The following is a 16999-nucleotide window of genomic DNA, read 5'->3' as shown; positions in this document are numbered from 1 at the left end:
CGGTTCTTTTTTTTTTTTTTTTTTTTTTTTTTTTTTTATTATCTAAGATATCTCTGGCTATACGTCGCAAGGTCGAATTGAATGCTACATAGAACGCAGCACTGAAGCCAGTTTCTTTGGGCATAAGAAGAAATATCTTTGCTATAGCGAAGAAACTAAAAAATATTCAGTAGTTGGTTATACAAATCAACCGTTAGTTAAAAACGGCCCAAAGTCTCTTGTTAAACGGCTTTTCAGAACAATTTTTTTTTTGTAGCTATATACGACCAGATATGATATGTTTTTTGCTCTGCAAGCGCGGCTATAAATGCTAATGAATTCGTGCAAATGGTCACCTTATCGTAGTATATATGTACGGCTGACAGTTCTTGTCTATTCACTAGTAATCACGTACGGTATTATCATGTGACTGCTGCATTTCTTACATTTTTACACGAGATAACTCTGGAGTAATTACTTCTATACAGCATGTACCCGATAAAGAAGATAACACGGGCGACGCACAAAATGATAGATGCACGTGCAAAATTAGTAGCGATTTCGAGTATGCGGCGGAAAATTGACATTAGATGCACGTTATGGATAGTTAAATAACTTTGAACCAGCACGCTCTGATCATTTGAATTAGCCCCATTGCGTTAGAGAAAGTAAGGTATATCGCAGCCTTTTCGTTGAAAGAGCCTATAAATCCAGTCATCGAAAGTCAGATGTATTTTCTGGCCTATTTATGATAAAGTAATACATACAACAAGAAATTCTCTTTCGCGCACGTTTTTTTTTTAGCTCGTATTGACTCGTATTAGTACGCATTAGGTGCCATAACCTGATAAGCTTTTCAAAATCGTTTAAATTGAAAGAAAACAGGTCAGAGCTAGCGAGTACCCTTTGTAGCAGGCGACAGCTATTTAATGACGGAAATACAATATTTACCGGAAGAGAGACGCTTATATAGTGTCCATGATGTCCTTCCTTGTAGGTCGTGGAGCGCCGAGAGGTATGTGCCTTTGCGTCTGGAGATCCATCGAACGAAATCTTTGTTCGATTATGCATTGTAGGAAATATTGTTGTGTAACAGTTTTGCAACTGGCCAACATTGGCCAGCTCATTAGAAGCAGACAATGAGAACGGTGAATGAACCGATTTTGGAACACGGTGTGGCGATACGTACAATTGCGTTGGCGGATTATCTGATCAGGTAACAGCGGGTACTTCCGCGCAGGATCGGAGCAAACGGATCATCACATGGGTCACGGTGTAATGGTTATAGTTGTATTTATGCTAGCCCACGCATACCCATTCTACAAAACCCTATGCCGTTAAATGTTCATTATGATGAAGGGCGATCCACCACTGTAACAGTTGTCGATAACATAAGCATAACACTTAATAGTCTGTCGAGCGCACCGGGGACGGGCGAAAAAATTAACGCTTATCGCAAATTATCTTAAACAAGGCGATTTCGGCCGTTTATTTGGGCCTAGGTATGCCTCTACCTTTTACCCGTTTACAAAATTAGCCTCATGATGCAATTGGGTTAGGTGTTTAGGTAGGTTTTGTCAGGTTTTTTTGGCGTTCTCGCCAACATCGTAGGTTAACTGTATCGTACGGATTTTTCCCAATATCACAGCTACGGCCAAATCAAACAATGCAAACTCTTTTTTTTTAATTAAAAAAATAGTTACTGCTAAAACACTTGCCTACCAGTTTCAGTTTTTTTATTCATTTATTTCGTACAAATGGTACATGCTTTTGACCAGTTCATAAATAAAGCAATAAACGTTACTCGGAACTGCCCGCCTTTCCAGATATTTGAAGTGCGCCCCTTCTACAGCTGATCGTATTGTTTAGGTTTCTTTCAAGGGCGTGTTATGGCAGAAGATCGTACAGCGCCTCAGAGACAAGCTGTGCGCGGCACGTACTCATGGTCTCAAAATTACCGTTGGTACGAAGGAAACAGTCACGTGGAATGAAGGAAATCATTTATATCAGACATCCTCATAAGGACGGCCATTAAGACATTAGCAGAGACCCACACATGTGTTGGTACTATGCTTCAATGGAGCATTGGCTTTAACGGATTAGAGGAGAACGAACTGTCGTAGACAATTCGTCCCGTTCCAGCAAATACCTGGATGACATTCAATGGAATTGAAATGGTTCGATCGACTACTTTTTGTGCGTTGATACGTCTGTGCTATATCGCCAAATGACAAAAGAAAATGTTATAGAAGATGTTTACGCTTGAGGGAAACGTAGGTCGTTGTTGAATCTGAAACTTCCCATGATACATGTATATGTCCTAAAAGGGTTTTTCCTCATTGTCGTCGCTAGGTGATTATTTTTGTCATGTATGTCTAATAAAGTCTTAGCGTAATCGTTATTATTTGTTCCATCCTTTTTACATTTGCCTTCCGTACTTTGTCCCGTAAATGGTTGACTTTATGGTCCCGTAGGTGTATAAAAATCGTATGCTAAATAGTTGTCAAGCGATTTTGCACAGGACGTAACAATTCGCAGAAGAGCGATTACCGTAAAGATGATAATGACTTACTTATAATAGTAGGGTATATACAGACGATATTATAACGTGGTCCATCATCAGAGTATACATCGATAGGTGGTCGATCTGTTATCAGAATTGAACAAGAACTATATTATCGATATTGTTATGTCTATTTCACTCTTATTATCTGATAGACCGTGATTCTGTTAGTTTGTCTGGTGAACGAAAGTGTTTGATATCCAATAGGAGATAATCCATAGCAGATGCGCCATACATTCCATTATCTATTTGTTTGGTTGTCGGGTTCACTGGTGTCAAAGCTTTAGACAGTGTAAAAATCTCTGAAGACTAGGCGAAACAGTTAAAGTGTGCACGATATAATCAGATAAGAATTTTTTCTCTTCTTTAAAAAAAACTTTCACCTTACTCTCCTATAAGGTCAGTGCATTGAGTACTTTTTTGTGGTGTGAGTCATCGATTCGACTTTGCACCTTCTACCTTTTATTGATACGTTAGTAAGCTTCCTACTAATTAAATAATTTGTCTAGCTTTCTTAATGAAGTAGGCAAAATGAGACTAGAAGCGGACGAAAATGCAACGTTAAACAATGTCTACTCTGTTCCTGTGAGGTCCAAACTTTTTGGACGCTTTATGTTTCAACTAATGTACCGATATACTTCGTGATTTTTACTATTGTTACTTTGATTTGCCAAAAGTCTGGGACGTTGCTATAAAACAAAATTCAGTTGTGTTTCTATTTTGCAAGGTTATGCATGCCTCGCTGTGTATACACGTATTTGCCGAACGAATAGATCTAATTATTAATAATTAGCAAAGCACATTGTTACCTATTGACTTCAATCAAATTAAGCTCGTTCACCGAGCAACTGACGCCTAAATGTCGCTTTAACCTGCGAAAGATAATCCCCCTCAAAAAAAAGTTCCTTTGTAAACCAGTACAGTAGATCACTGATACAGATCCTAACTTGGTCGTCGCAAAAGTTGTGACCGAATTGTTTAAAACCCATTTTCACGAATTCTATTAGATCGTCTACATACGGGTTTATATTGTCCGCTTCAATGAGCGTTAGTGCTGTCAATGCAAGATACATCGTATGTCTACATTTCTCTACAATTACCCAATTTTCTTGTTAATAAATTTTTAACAAAAGTCACTTCAGAGACTGGTAGTTCTGTTCAAATAGATTTTTACACTGTGACAAAAACGATAAAGATATTGATGCCTTGGAGTTGAGCAATGCTGGTAACAGAAGATTTCGAAAGTGCAGCAGATATATATGACAGTTCACCGTGCAATTGTTTTGCTATGTCACTGTACAGTAAATAAAACTATTGATTAAATACTATTCTTTGTTGAAATATTTGTTTTGTTCGAGTTTACGCACAGCCCTAAAGATATATATATTTGAAATTTATACACCTCGTACGGCCTTAATTAGGCATTGCGTTAGACAGCCGACTCTCAGCATAAAAAAGATATGTCGATGCTCAGTTTTTTTCCTAGAACAACCTGTGTCACCTTGTGCATGATCACAGAAACCTATGCCGTCAAGACGCTCGCTTCTTCGTCCATATCGTCGGTAGCCTTTGTACGACTCCTAATGATGTGAACCAGAGCCCTTGTCTTTAATGAGCGGAAGGGATATAGAGTAGCGATGTGATTCCATCTTTTCTTATGTTTCAGCTTCTGGATTAATAGAAAGGTGAAAAGTCTCAAATGCTTGATAGGGATTTGCGAACTATCTGGTTCTGCTATGGAGTTGCATAGCTTTGCCTACATTACTGAGTTCTTCGATTCGAAGAGGAAATACCGAACCAGTGTTCATTCTCTTTACCATCTTGTGTGAGTAGATTTCTTTTCAGTGGTAAGCCCGATTGATTGTTGAACCAACAAGTTTGCTATGACCAACAACGATTGTCCTAATTCATGTTCATTGGACACGAATTAACGTGGCCTTGTATGCTCTTTGTTTGTCGTTAAAAGACGCTTCATTGCGTAAGCTTTGCGTTAACATAATGAAGAACTTGACACCCAGGGATGTTATCAGAATCGAAAAATTTTACAACTTTAACATAGCAAACTAGTGTTGTGCGTCGGCTTCCTTTAAGGAAGGTCAAATTATTATTCAGCGAACTGCTTGCGCAATCTTACGTTGAGTCTTGCAGTCGCCCGAATCGAATAGCTGTAACACTATCTTCCCCCTCCTCTTCAAATGTAACTTCAATGTAACTTCTATTTGCCTTTCAGAAGCTAGCGATGTTGATCCGGTTGGAATTATAGATCCCAGTAAGCTATCTCCTGCAGCGGTTGCTGTGAGGTCATCATCCACAGGTGGAACTAGTAGTGCCCTGATTTGCCCCTGGTTGCCTGGGCCTTTCGGTTTGCTATTCGGAGGAGTGCTGCCGGCCCAGTACAATCTTAACTCCAATGCGGCCGCCGCTCAGCCGTTGTGGACATCAACACAACTCGTCGCATATGAAGGTGCGAAATATACAATCAACTCCTCTAAATAAGATCATTTTTAATACAAGCACATATCGAAAAGGGTTAATAAATTAAAGAAAAGCAGTCCGTGTTGTTCTCGTGGGCCGTATGTTTTTCGATATTGCTCAAGAATAGGCAGAGGGGCCTTCTATGCTACAACGAATAGCTTTCAGTTTCAAAAAATCATTAATTATAGAATAAGGTGATTACAGGATTGCAATGAAGGTTTGTTGTTAAAAAGACTTTGTCTAATAAAGCCCTACTAAGGGTTCAACAATAGCATCATTATTTGTAAGCAGTAGCTTCGTCTTTGCGATTGTCTGCTTTAATTAATTCATTTTGAGACTAATGACTGTTGTATTTTCTGCCGTTTTTCGTATAATATAGCTTTCTCTTAACTCATTTCGATGACGACTTTCAGATAAAGCGAGCGTACTCATTTTATGAACTGACAACGTCGACTAAGTTACAAGCAGGCGACCTTTGTCTATATCAAATACTGTAATCCTGCTGTAGCAAATTGTCATCAACGACCTCTTCTCTGTTACGCGTAGCTGATATACTCGGATTTTTTCAACAGATATTCTTATCGAAGAGTTTACTTAGTACTAAATACGACAGGACGAAGCTCTATGGACCTGAGCCTTTAATACTTGGTTATCTTTGTCCTCACTCGGAGTGGCCAACATAACGATTGTAAAACGCACCGAATCAAGTAATGATTTCGGACTCACGAGTAAACAGCTAGTTTGATCACTCACTACCGAACTATCGCTAATTGACAAATACATGCTCTATGCGCAGATATATAGATTTCTTTTCACATTTAATCTCTATAGGGAAAGGGCTTCGCATCGATATTGTGAGGAAACGCGACTCGATGCTTTTACTTTACTGGCAGGATATATCTATCTACAGCCAAACTGAAAAAATGGTCAAAAGAAAGGGCATTATAGTTCCACGAGTTGGCACTTCGATTCCATATTTTGCGTTTTTGTAGACGGTAGAGGCAAAAAAGTGAGAAGCCCGAACCGAAAATAAAAACTAGTATCTTTTAAAAAAAAACCAATGTAGGTAAAGACAAAATCTCTAATAGGAACACCAGTTACCAAGGAAGAAACGGTTCTCCGGATTCGTGTGAACACTAATATGTCTAGACACACGACGCACTTGTTGCACACTACTTGTGTTAGCAATGTTTACGGTACAAGTTAATAGAAGTGAGAATGTTAGGTTAGGATACCAGAGAGAAATCCACGCTCCTTTACTGTTGATTTGGCCTAACGCCCGCTGTCCTTGCCGGTGTGTGCAATCTTTGTGAAAAGAGCCGGACGACTATTACATAACACCTCCGATGGGTTAAATTTATTTCTATATCATACTATTGTGAGGTACTGTTAGAGATAAATTTATCAATCCGTATGAAGTTTCAATTATATATATATATATATATATATATATATATATATATAGCTAAAGTTTTGCTTCTTCGACAGCTATAAATCTGTTTTGATACGCGTATGACGCTTTTATATTAATTTACATACCTTTAACATACAGAAGTATGTCAATATTCAACGGTTATAGTTTAGATTAACATGCCTTTTATCCTTGCAGAATAGGATAGTAGGATACGACTTATTACCACTGAAAACTCCAATCGACGACGATCAATCAGTTTTCTTCTTTGCTAAACTGAAATCAATACTTTGGATCCCTATTTAGTTTACTACTATGCAAGCACTATTTTGAAATTTTGAAATCGTCTAACAGCGCCACCTAGCAAATATTAGGTTCCGCCCCATCGTAGCTGCAAGCACCTCTTAAGTTTTTCAACATTTCGGCGATTCTGCCTGCTTCTAATCGATACTGTGGGTCAACACGCGAGCTCAGTTATCGATTCGATCGTGCGAGCTCCACCAGCCAGCCAGCCAACCAGTCAGCCAGCGATCACTATTGATGATATGCGTGCGATGTCTCATTTCATCATCGACCACCTTGCTCATCGTTAATATGTCAAGCTGGCGTTAGACTCTGAACAACTCGATTTTAAGGACAGTGTTTCTGGTGCATCGAATTTCTGTTACAGCATAAAATAATCCTGGGGAGGTTTTTCGATAAAAAGCAACGAGATGCAAACTTGCTTGTATTGTAATGTACAAAAAAAGCTATCAAACTTTGCATAGCGAACAGAATATGACAGATTTTTAACAATATTGTTGAAGAATTTTCAATAGCTATGAAGGGGGCGCATTTATGCCCAGGTATAGCAAATAGGTCAGTTTCAACATGATTTATTCTCTGGTATAGTGTTAGGGTAAACCTTCTTATATCCCATGTCCTTTACTGGATTTCTTAATTACACAAAAATGCCTGCAAGGTTAGCTCAGTGGCGTAACCTATTGCAAACAGATCTGAGTGTCATGTAGCCCATACTTTAGCGGATACTGTAAAGATGAATTTACTATTGAAAGTTATTTTCTATACAATATGTATTTTCTAAAAAAAAAGGGTCAGATACAGGACATTTATAGAATATTGGTCTCATAAGATAGTTTTACTGACGCTACTATTACGAAAAAAAAAAAAGTAAGCGTCGTCGTCGTCATCGCTGTCATACCGTGTAACAAAACAATCCTTTTGTACTCTTAACTATCTGAGGCGTGACATGGCGCAGTCGATTAAATTATACAACGAATGATCAACTTGTCGTAAAAACAGCTCCTATTAAAAGACGTAAAAATATTGTTTGTTCTAAATATACACCTCTTCTAAATCATTGTTATGACCGCCATTTTTACTAGTATTATTATTATGATCGAGATCATTCCCACAGACTGCGACGATATAAATGCAGCCATCACAATCACAATACACAATTACCGTTCAGAATTATAGAAATTTATGCCAATAATACAGACTTTAGCGTCTGGAGTATTTCTCCCATTTTTTCTGCCCAGTTGACTCGCGATGTACACGCTTATCCAAATAAGTTGATATCCAAAGTTGATTGCAGTGTGTAATTACGAGTAAGCGAATTTATAGAGGTACCCTTTGGATCAGGTCTATTGTGTAGCTATTAGATGAAACAATAGAAAGTAAGCAGGAGTAATTGGAAAAGTTAAACATAAGGGCTAAATAAAAAGGTAGATCTATAAAAGCCTTCGTTTAATTGGGTTTTATTATTTGAATTTACTGAGTAAAATGCTTAGTGAAGCACACCGACCCTTATGTAGTTGATTACGAAGTAGCGTTGTGCAAAGACGCGGAAGATAGGGTCAATAAATGTATGTTTTGATGATGCCAAGTGTATGTAAACTTTCAAAAAACAGGGTTTGGTGTCAAATTCAGTGTGCGGTTTCTAGTACCTACCCCTTTTTAGATGTCCTAGCAAAATATGAGTAATTATGTAATTTATACTTATTAACGTACCTGTTATAACTGCGAAAACAAGTACGCTGACAAAAATCTCTATCATATTTATAAGTAACGTCCATGTTTGCAACACTTTATAAATAGAACTCGGGTTAAATAAAGGATTAAATTAAGAATGAGACTTTTAATTATATTTATAGCTAGCCTGGTTAGGATAATTTGCAATTTTTGAAAAATTTCAAGATCATCCTAATAAATCCTCAAAAACTACTTTTTGAAGTTCTCTCTAAAGAAACGCTCAAGGTTTTGAGATCTGTTCTTTACTCGTCGCTTCCATGTTTATCACTGATCTGGAGAAACAGTCTCACTTTGTCTCCTTTTTCAATCTAAATACTCTAAAATGAAGTCGCAACGCTCACATGCCAAACACGCATAAACATCCAGTATCGCGTTCACTTTTGAACTCCGTTTTACAATGACTCCACCGCATTTTCCCAAGTCAACTATCTACATCTTTTGCTTCTTGCTGGGGTGCGCCATCAAAACTTGCCACTATCCCCGTGTTTTCCTCTCCCCCACTCTCCTCAAGCAAGTTTTTTCAGCTGATTAAGTCCATTCATTGAATCGCCGCTGTACCCCGCATCTATTGCTATCCTGAGAGGTTTCCTCCTGCCAGAGGCGGACGATCGACTTACGATATGTGTTGATGGGGGGTCCGGGGTGAGCACACCGAACTGGCTCTATTTACGCTGCGACTTCGAAGCTTCGGATCACGTCACCCTGTCTACGTCTCTCTTCCTCTCCCTGACACTCCCTGAAGATCCCCAAAAATTCGCCGCCCCTAATGGGTTGTTGTATATGTTTACAAAAAGCGAGAAAACAAGATCGCTTTTGGATATATTGGGCTAGCGTACAGCAACTCTTCAATTCTATCATAAAAACGGGCGAGCAGGTAGGGCGCTAGCGGTTCAAAGATACACGTGCTTCGTTGATGCATGAGACATCATTCTTCGCACATGTCTCCTATAGGGTACCGACGAATTACCCGTATCCTATATTTACACCTATTTAGGTGCCTATGTTTTATATTGTTTATGCAATTATGGCATCGAAGAAGATAAGCAAACAATAGCAAGCTGATCATGTAATAATAAGCGGAACTGACTCTCACTAAAGCGCTTGCCATCTTCTTGCTTTTGATGAACAAAGCTGTTGGGTCCTTTCTTCGTGTAACTTGAAGGATATATTACGAGATTCCAGCAAAGGCAATATAAACCTTGAATTGCCTTAAAAAAGCTTTCTGTGTTACTACGTATCAGAATATCTGTGTGTCCTTCTAATCTATCGTGTTTCATTTCAGGTCTATATACGAACGAAAATAATTCTTCGATGGATATTTCATCGAAAAACATTTCGACCCCGGATACTCCCGACGATCAAATAGGTAAAACAAATTGTCATGATCAGGAATCGCGTGAGGGAAATAGAAGTCGATTTTTTTTTAAGTTGTTAATGTTAATTTGTTGCTTATTCTGATAGCTATTAATTTATTAATCAGAATAATAATGAACTGATATGATATTCAACAATATATTTCAATTCGTATGCTGATAACGTACGTTTTTTTCTGATATGGTCACTGGAACATGATAAATAGCCATCCGTCGATTAGCAGGCGTACCGTAGGAGCCGGGTAGGGAGTTAGACCAACGATGATGACACCGTTGAAAACATGCTACCAAAAAGTTGAATGAAAAAAAAACCGTTATGGGAAGTGTCCCCTTTTACATCTCGGAGGTAATTTTTTTACTGTCAGCGCACCTGCTAAGCCAGGCACTTTTTCGCCTTATTCGTGCATCCTCTACCTAACATTGATCTCGGCATCAACTGTGAATGAAGTGGCTGATAAAGAACTTGATTAACAACCGAACACCTGCCGAAACTAGGTAACTGCCGATTACTCTTTGCATTGTAGCTCGTTATCCCTAACCGCATTCCTATCGACAGCCAATTTGAATAATGTATGGCGTTCAATGGAGTTATCAATAGGTCACCAGGGGCTGGCGTATATAAACACACAGATTTACAGGGATAGTACCACAGAATCGTTTAATGACGGCGTTCATCAGCTGCTATTGTGGCTACTCTTCCTGTCGTGTTTCGTCGGTAGACGTGTTCAAAACAGGTGTTCACGGCCTTTATTTGGTCGTGACTTTGCCGAATGAAATGAACCGAATGCGTCTACGAGCTTTATTTGCAGGCAACCGTTAATCGTCAGCGAACAATACGGCTTCGAACTGGTGCAACCAGTCAAGTTGTCCAGAGTCAGTAGCATCGCTGGGCAGAACCGGCTTCATTGGTATGAAGGTATAGAAGGCGGCGCGGCGGCGTCTGCTCGACATACATTTACGCGCCAAAATTTGAATACTGCCTTCATTTGTTAATGAAAAACGTTCTGCCATCTATTTGTGCGTATCTATGACCAATGCATCAAACAAAAAGCCGAACGCGAAAGCAGGGCCTTCGATGGCTGAAAAGACGTCGAATTGATTTCCGAATCATGGAATATGGAATACATTAGCTGCCCTGATTTGTCACTAATGTACTGGCGGTAATGGCAACACCATTGTGTGAAGAGCCGGACAATGAAAGCCAGCATAAACCATATGCCTATGTATTCGTGTGTGTATGTGTGTGTGTGTGTGTGTGTGTATCTATGTACTTAAACATTCGCCATTTTATTAGTAGTTCTTTTTTGCTGCTCAGTTTCTCTGGGGGGTCATGCAGCTCTATCGGTTGGTGCTGCTGACGTTTAACTTCGTGCGACTATATAATGTCAGCGCGTTTGTTACGAGTCACTTGGCAAATTAAGCTGATATTGTGTTTAAATCCGTGGCTTTCTCTATGGGCTAATGAAAAGAGTTTAAAAAATTATTTCGAAAGGGTCACAAACACAGTACTATTATAGTTCGATTGAAGTTTAGCTTGCTTAATATTTACGTTCGTCCTTTGTTGTGACGTATTGTCAGTGTTGAGGACAATGCGATACATCAGAGTTGGGCATATGCATGGTCATTAGACTGAGGCTCTAGTGGTCAGGGAGAGCGAGGCGGGTTGCTATAAGTTTCCGGGTTCTACACCCCATCGAAAATGAATGATCTTCAGTAAGTGTCTCTTGACCAGCGTCACTAATCATTACATTCTCTACTTGTAACGAATCAATGACGAGCGATCATAAGAAAGAGCCTAAAGTTAAAATGACTATAACAACTAAAGAAAATCCTTAAGCCCAATGGCAGATTACGTTTAACACAGAATTTAGAGAAAAGCGTACCAAACGCTACAGCCTTAAAATGTATTCAAAGGAATAAATTAATTAACTTGATGTCAAATCAGAAAACACAAAATCGAAACAAGGAGCAGGGTTAATAGCTCCATCCATTGCAAAACAATGAAACTTGTCATTTTCTGAGCGGTTCAAATGAACCGATTCGACCAGGTTTATTGAGACCATCCCATAGCGCTGTTAACTGTTGACACGAATGATTATAAGTATGCCAATGGTAAACAACCGTAGATTTAACCATAATTTTATTTCCAGTCACCTTGAATAACTCCCAATAACTGACGCTAAGTGAAACTGGCTGGTATTACCACATACTGCAACGTATTTGCGTGTTAACCTTAACGACACGTGTTTGAATTCACGCGCAGACACGTGGTCCGTTTCGTACTGGCAGATGCCAGCCGTCTGAAATAATGCCTAGAGGCTTAGGTGCGAAATTCAAAAAACCGGAACAGAAAACTGCTCGGACAGAGCAGCTACTTAAATCCCAAACACGAATAAAAAATCGGCTGTTACTTAATATGATATCCTGTCCATAATATATTTGATTTGGGCCCCCCGTGTTACAGGCAATAGTTTTTTTGGCGCAGATATTGGTACTGAAAAATTTCAGTCAACAAAAAATCTGGGCTTCAACTGTAATTAAGAATGACGAAATTCATTAATCACTGTTTACTTTTGCTCCATTCACTTCAATAGGAATAAGTAATTATCAAAAATAATTAATCATTTGACCACTAGTTAAGTCAAGTTGGTCTTGAACAATACCATAGAACGATCCCATTTAGCGGTCTGCTGTTGTCATACATACCTAAATATAAAAGATATGGTGAGAAATACCAGTTCACGTATGGCAAGCAATATCTCAAATGTAGAAACTTAACAACGAATCACAAGTATCTGACCAACATTTTGGGCAGACCACTGAGAGAAAACTTGATGCTAAAGTACGTTGTCTTTCCCGGTTTATAGCCAACCTATAGAGATCTACATTTGACTGACAAATACGTTTCGAATAGCTGATGGAGTGAAACATCGAAAGTTGCTAAGAGAACTATTATTGCCTTAGTTAACGTTTCGACAAAATGCCGCTAACTGCAACTTGTCCCACGCGCTGTGCTTCTAACTGTAAGAGCTGCTAGATCTCTCGGACCCAAACAGGTTGTCTCCATCGCTTCTCCGCAAAAACCGGCGAAATCGGACCGTTTTTACCGAAGTGCAGCTCATGGGACTCGAGCGAAGGTTCGACATGCAAAAATACCTTTCAACACCAGACCGGGCTGAACTGGCCAGAGCGTTGGGCCTTACGCAGCTACAGGTGAAAACCTGGTATCAAAATCGGCGAATGAAATGGAAAAAGCAGGTTAGTAATTGTCAACGCTAAATGACTTGGCTTTCTCTATTGAGAAGACTTCGATGTTTATTAAATAAATTGCCTTTTTTTGGAGGTTGTGCTGTTGTGGGATTAAAGGGCATCTTATCGCGACTACGCTAAGTGGTGTAAATTAGTATCACCTTCACTGACTAACAAAAATGCCGGTAAAGATAAACTGACGTGACACAGCTAAAAGAAAAGGCCAACAAAGACGCGATCAACAATGATTCATAGCTAATAAGAACAAAGAAAAATCTACTTTCAACTAATTCACAGTAACCAATTATCAATCACGATTAAGTATTATGGTGACTCAGTTGATCCGGTAGCCTGGATGATTCTCTCTCCTCTCTCCTCTCTCTCTCTCTCTCTCTCCCTCTCTCTCTCTGTATTCTAAACGATTCGCAGGTAATGCAAGGAGGATGCCCTATTCCGCCAACCCGACCAAAAGGCCGACCTAAAAAAAACTCGATTCCCTCTCGAAGTGAGCTTGATTTGCCTCCTATGATTATTCATGACCTTGAGCATATTGCCAGTTCAGCTCGCTTTACCATCGCAGCGGGCGCCCCTGCCACGGCAATCTCCAGAACGAATGCGTCGCCCAGGACCGAAAGCATCGTTGACAGTCAATCTGACAGAGGCGGACCGGCCTAGTTGTAGATGCCGTCGGTGAATGTTTGGGTAAAGGTCACTTGGGCAGGCCTATCTGTTTGTCTTTACGGGTTCTATGCAATAAAGCTACTACCTCTGCTATGGATATAAATAAACGGTAGTTATACAATTTTTGAAAACAATCATTGTCTTGTCTTCACACAGCCAACGTGTCCCTCCAAAAACGTTGCCAGGGTATCTCGTATATATACACATAGATAGGTTCAACTAGATATTCATGGATTATACGATATGTATTGAAATCTACCAAACGCTGAGAATTTACTGATTTACACCCTAAATATTATTATGTCGTTGGTAAGAGCTCGTTTTATACAATGTAATGACAAATAAGAGTGTGTGTGTATTTATACGGAGTGCAATATCTATAGAAATAAAAATATAGAGAAATAAAAATAATAGTAGAATTTTATTAAGTCTCTCGTTTGACGATAAAGAGTAGAGTGGTAGTAAAAAAAAAAAAATGTGATGATTTGATGCGATCTGAGCGTTGCTTTTTCCTTTCAATTAAATAGGAGAAATGTCTTCCTTTTTGAAAAATAATTTTCCAATTCTATATATTCCAATATAATCTACTAACCATCTTAAGATTCTAAATAGTCTTACTCACTTAATGTAATGAGTGCTTTTGAAGTATTAGCTTCACGACGATCGTTACTTCTGTTTCCACATAGAAATTTAACTCATCGTATAATAAACCTATACGCCCTATAACAGAAAAGTGAAATTTAAAATACAGTTGTGATTTTTTATCGTTGTTGTGTTGCGTAATGCCGTTTTTACACAACCGTAATATATGTGGTAGTTAAAATGAATAGATTTTTTTAGTTAATATCATCAATCATATTTAAAGGTACTGTATTCTGTGCGGCCTATTATCTGAACATAGATCGGTTCAACTGGAATAACGTAAATCTTCTATTCTTCTAGGCAGACATTGATCATCTCTAGCTAATGTTGCTCATGAGATAGTCTTAAGAGTCGGAAACGTGACGACCTTTGTCACATAATTAAATAGAGGCAGCACTATGTGCGCCTGTATAGATCATGTCTGCTTCGATCGTATCTTCCGTGTTACCAGTGAAACTCGAGGATGGACGTACGGAAAATTCGAGCAATACGGATATGTCAACACGCATTTTAAAGATATACAGTTCCTGAATCATCGTTTTTGTGTAATAGTTGATTCTAATAGTGTGTACTCGTCATTGTCAGCCGAAATTTTTCTACTGCACGATAAACGAATGACACGTTATTCAGAAGTGGACAGTAAAAGCCACTGATCGATACCCAAAAAACTCACGTTCGTTAAGTGAAGACGTGCCAGTGATCACTGCTATTACATGGCTGGAGACCGCTCGAATAGAGACTACTATTCGAATACTGCGTATCGTCCGTGGATAGAATCCCATCAAAATTTTTTCCGATTACGCCTAGTCGCGTTGCAGAATATCGTAGCGAAATCATACAGACATAGTTGTTAAGTAAGTTATTCAACAAGATACACTTCCGTAAATTGTAAATATTGTTTGATGTCTAGCCCGAATATAGCAGTCGCAAAGCAAATCGTACTACGCTGATCTAGGAAAAATGTTTGTCTCTAACAGATTAGTCACACGCACAAAAAGTCAGTACGACCCTGTACATCACCCGTCAACCTGTTAGGACAAGCAACATCGTATGTCAATAGTTAGCGAGCGACTTAATAAATGGTTTTGACTCTACAGACAAAAATCTGTCTGCCAGTTCCACTGCGTTCTCGAGGAACTGGGATCCCTTCCGCAATAGCCAGCGTTGCTAGTGGCCTGCGGCCGCATTTCCATGCATCTCTAGCCCGCTGAGTAGCCAGAATCGACCGAATTAGGGTTCATTTATTCCGCTGCGTACGTTCCTTGAAGCCTTAGAAAAAGCGTTTCGTCAGGTTGGGATCGCAAGCTTTAGCGGGCGTTGACGTAGTGCGCTTAGGCCTTCACCCAGCGCACGCTGATGTATTTTTTTCGCCCACTGAAAGGGAACAACGGGCTTCACTTGCGACGCTGTCTGTACAATAAAACCCCCTTGACCCATTTTTACCGTAACGGGCATGCTTAGCGTTCCATGGCAAGATGCCCACTTGTATTCAGTTGAAGTGAATTTAAAGTGTTGATACAGAAAAAAAAATTTTCGTATATTTACGGGTCCGCAGTGCAATGAGATTGAACGTAGACTTGCAACTGTAACAGCAGGGGTCGTAGTAGTAACAACGAATCTCTATGGGCTGGACCTCTGCTGATCCGTGGATTGCTGGAAGGCTGCAACATCAACAAAATCAAGCTGACCTTGCCAGAAGCGCGAACTCAGGTTGAAGAGCGGGCCGAGCACTGATTCGATTGATCAGACCCTACACTTTGGCGATCGTTTCTCAGTTATTCTTTGCCAGCTCATTCCGATCGATTGTCTTCGTCCAATTGCCCGATGAATCTACAAGTCGATGTATTGTTATTTCATTTCCGTAGCAACAACTTATATTAACTTCTACCATAACTTTGCACAATACGAGTGACAGACGTTGGTACTTACAAAATCAAGTGGTCAAAACATATCTTTCAATACAAAGTGGCGAGTGCTCAAGCAAATGACAAACAGGCGAATCAACAAATTAAATTCATATCCGGTCTTTCTATCTGCCATTTGATCTATTGTAAATCTTCCAAAGTCGGATTCTCTGGTGCTTTTTAATTGTAACTACTAAATTTGGCCGAACTCCATTCAAAAAATAAACCTTCACAGAGTTCAGCCTTGTATTCGATACTGGTACGTTAGTTGATTTCGAAATACTTCGTTTTAACAATCTTCCAGATATATTGGTATTAACCTCTGTTTGTTCTTGTCGAGGCGACCAGTGGCAGAATACATGCATTGAGGGGCATATATTGAGGTAGTGAAGGCGATACACTGTGCGTCGACAGGTGGACCGTAAGACTGGGCAAATTTGTGTCAGTTGTTTGCCTGCTAAATACACTAATATATAGTATGATATTTAGAAGACAGATGAAGAGAGGATGTAAATATCGGCCAAAAAAACGTCTTGACCAGCGAGCTGAATTGGCTTTGGGTTTTTTCTACTTCAATATGTTCTGTGTACACGCTCAATTAACCGTTCCAAACATTGCAATTGTTTTCGGCTTATACTTTAAATCCAGTCAATTTTTTTAAGGTTTTAAGTGATAATAAAAGCTTGCC

The 16999-nt window shown here is 39.3% G+C and overlaps 1 protein-coding gene across 1 annotated transcript; it reads left to right on the top strand.

Annotated features, from left to right (window-relative positions):
- Positions 1 to 960: 960 nt before the first annotated feature.
- LOC111260395 (uncharacterized) lies at positions 961 to 14104 on the top strand. Its single transcript, XM_086968309.1, has 5 exons — positions 961 to 994; positions 4773 to 5006; positions 9745 to 9828; positions 12873 to 13093; positions 13514 to 14104. The coding sequence occupies exons 1-5, from the start codon at positions 961 to 963 to the stop codon at positions 13757 to 13759; spliced, it is 819 nt and encodes a 272-aa protein (XP_086824435.1). The 3' UTR covers positions 13760 to 14104.
- Positions 14105 to 16999: the final 2895 nt, after the last annotated feature.

Source organism: Varroa jacobsoni, unplaced genomic scaffold (genome assembly GCF_002532875.2).
Source record: "Varroa jacobsoni isolate VJ856 unplaced genomic scaffold, vjacob_1.0 scaffold_434, whole genome shotgun sequence".
In the NCBI taxonomy this organism is placed as follows: domain Eukaryota; kingdom Metazoa; phylum Arthropoda; class Arachnida; order Mesostigmata; family Varroidae; genus Varroa; species Varroa jacobsoni.
The sequence above is the reverse complement of the archived record's forward strand: the minus strand, read 5'-3'. Positions and strand labels throughout refer to the sequence as shown.

Coding starts and splice junctions, on each gene's coding strand:
- LOC111260395 (XM_086968309.1), top strand. CDS start 961: ATGTCCTTCCTTGTAGGTCGTGGAGCGCCGAGAG. Junction 9,829..12,872: donor TACTCCCGACGATCAAATAG/GTAAAACAAATT, acceptor AAGAGCTGCTAG/ATCTCTCGGACCCAAACAGG. Junction 13,094..13,513: donor GAATGAAATGGAAAAAGCAG/GTTAGTAATTGT, acceptor AACGATTCGCAG/GTAATGCAAGGAGGATGCCC.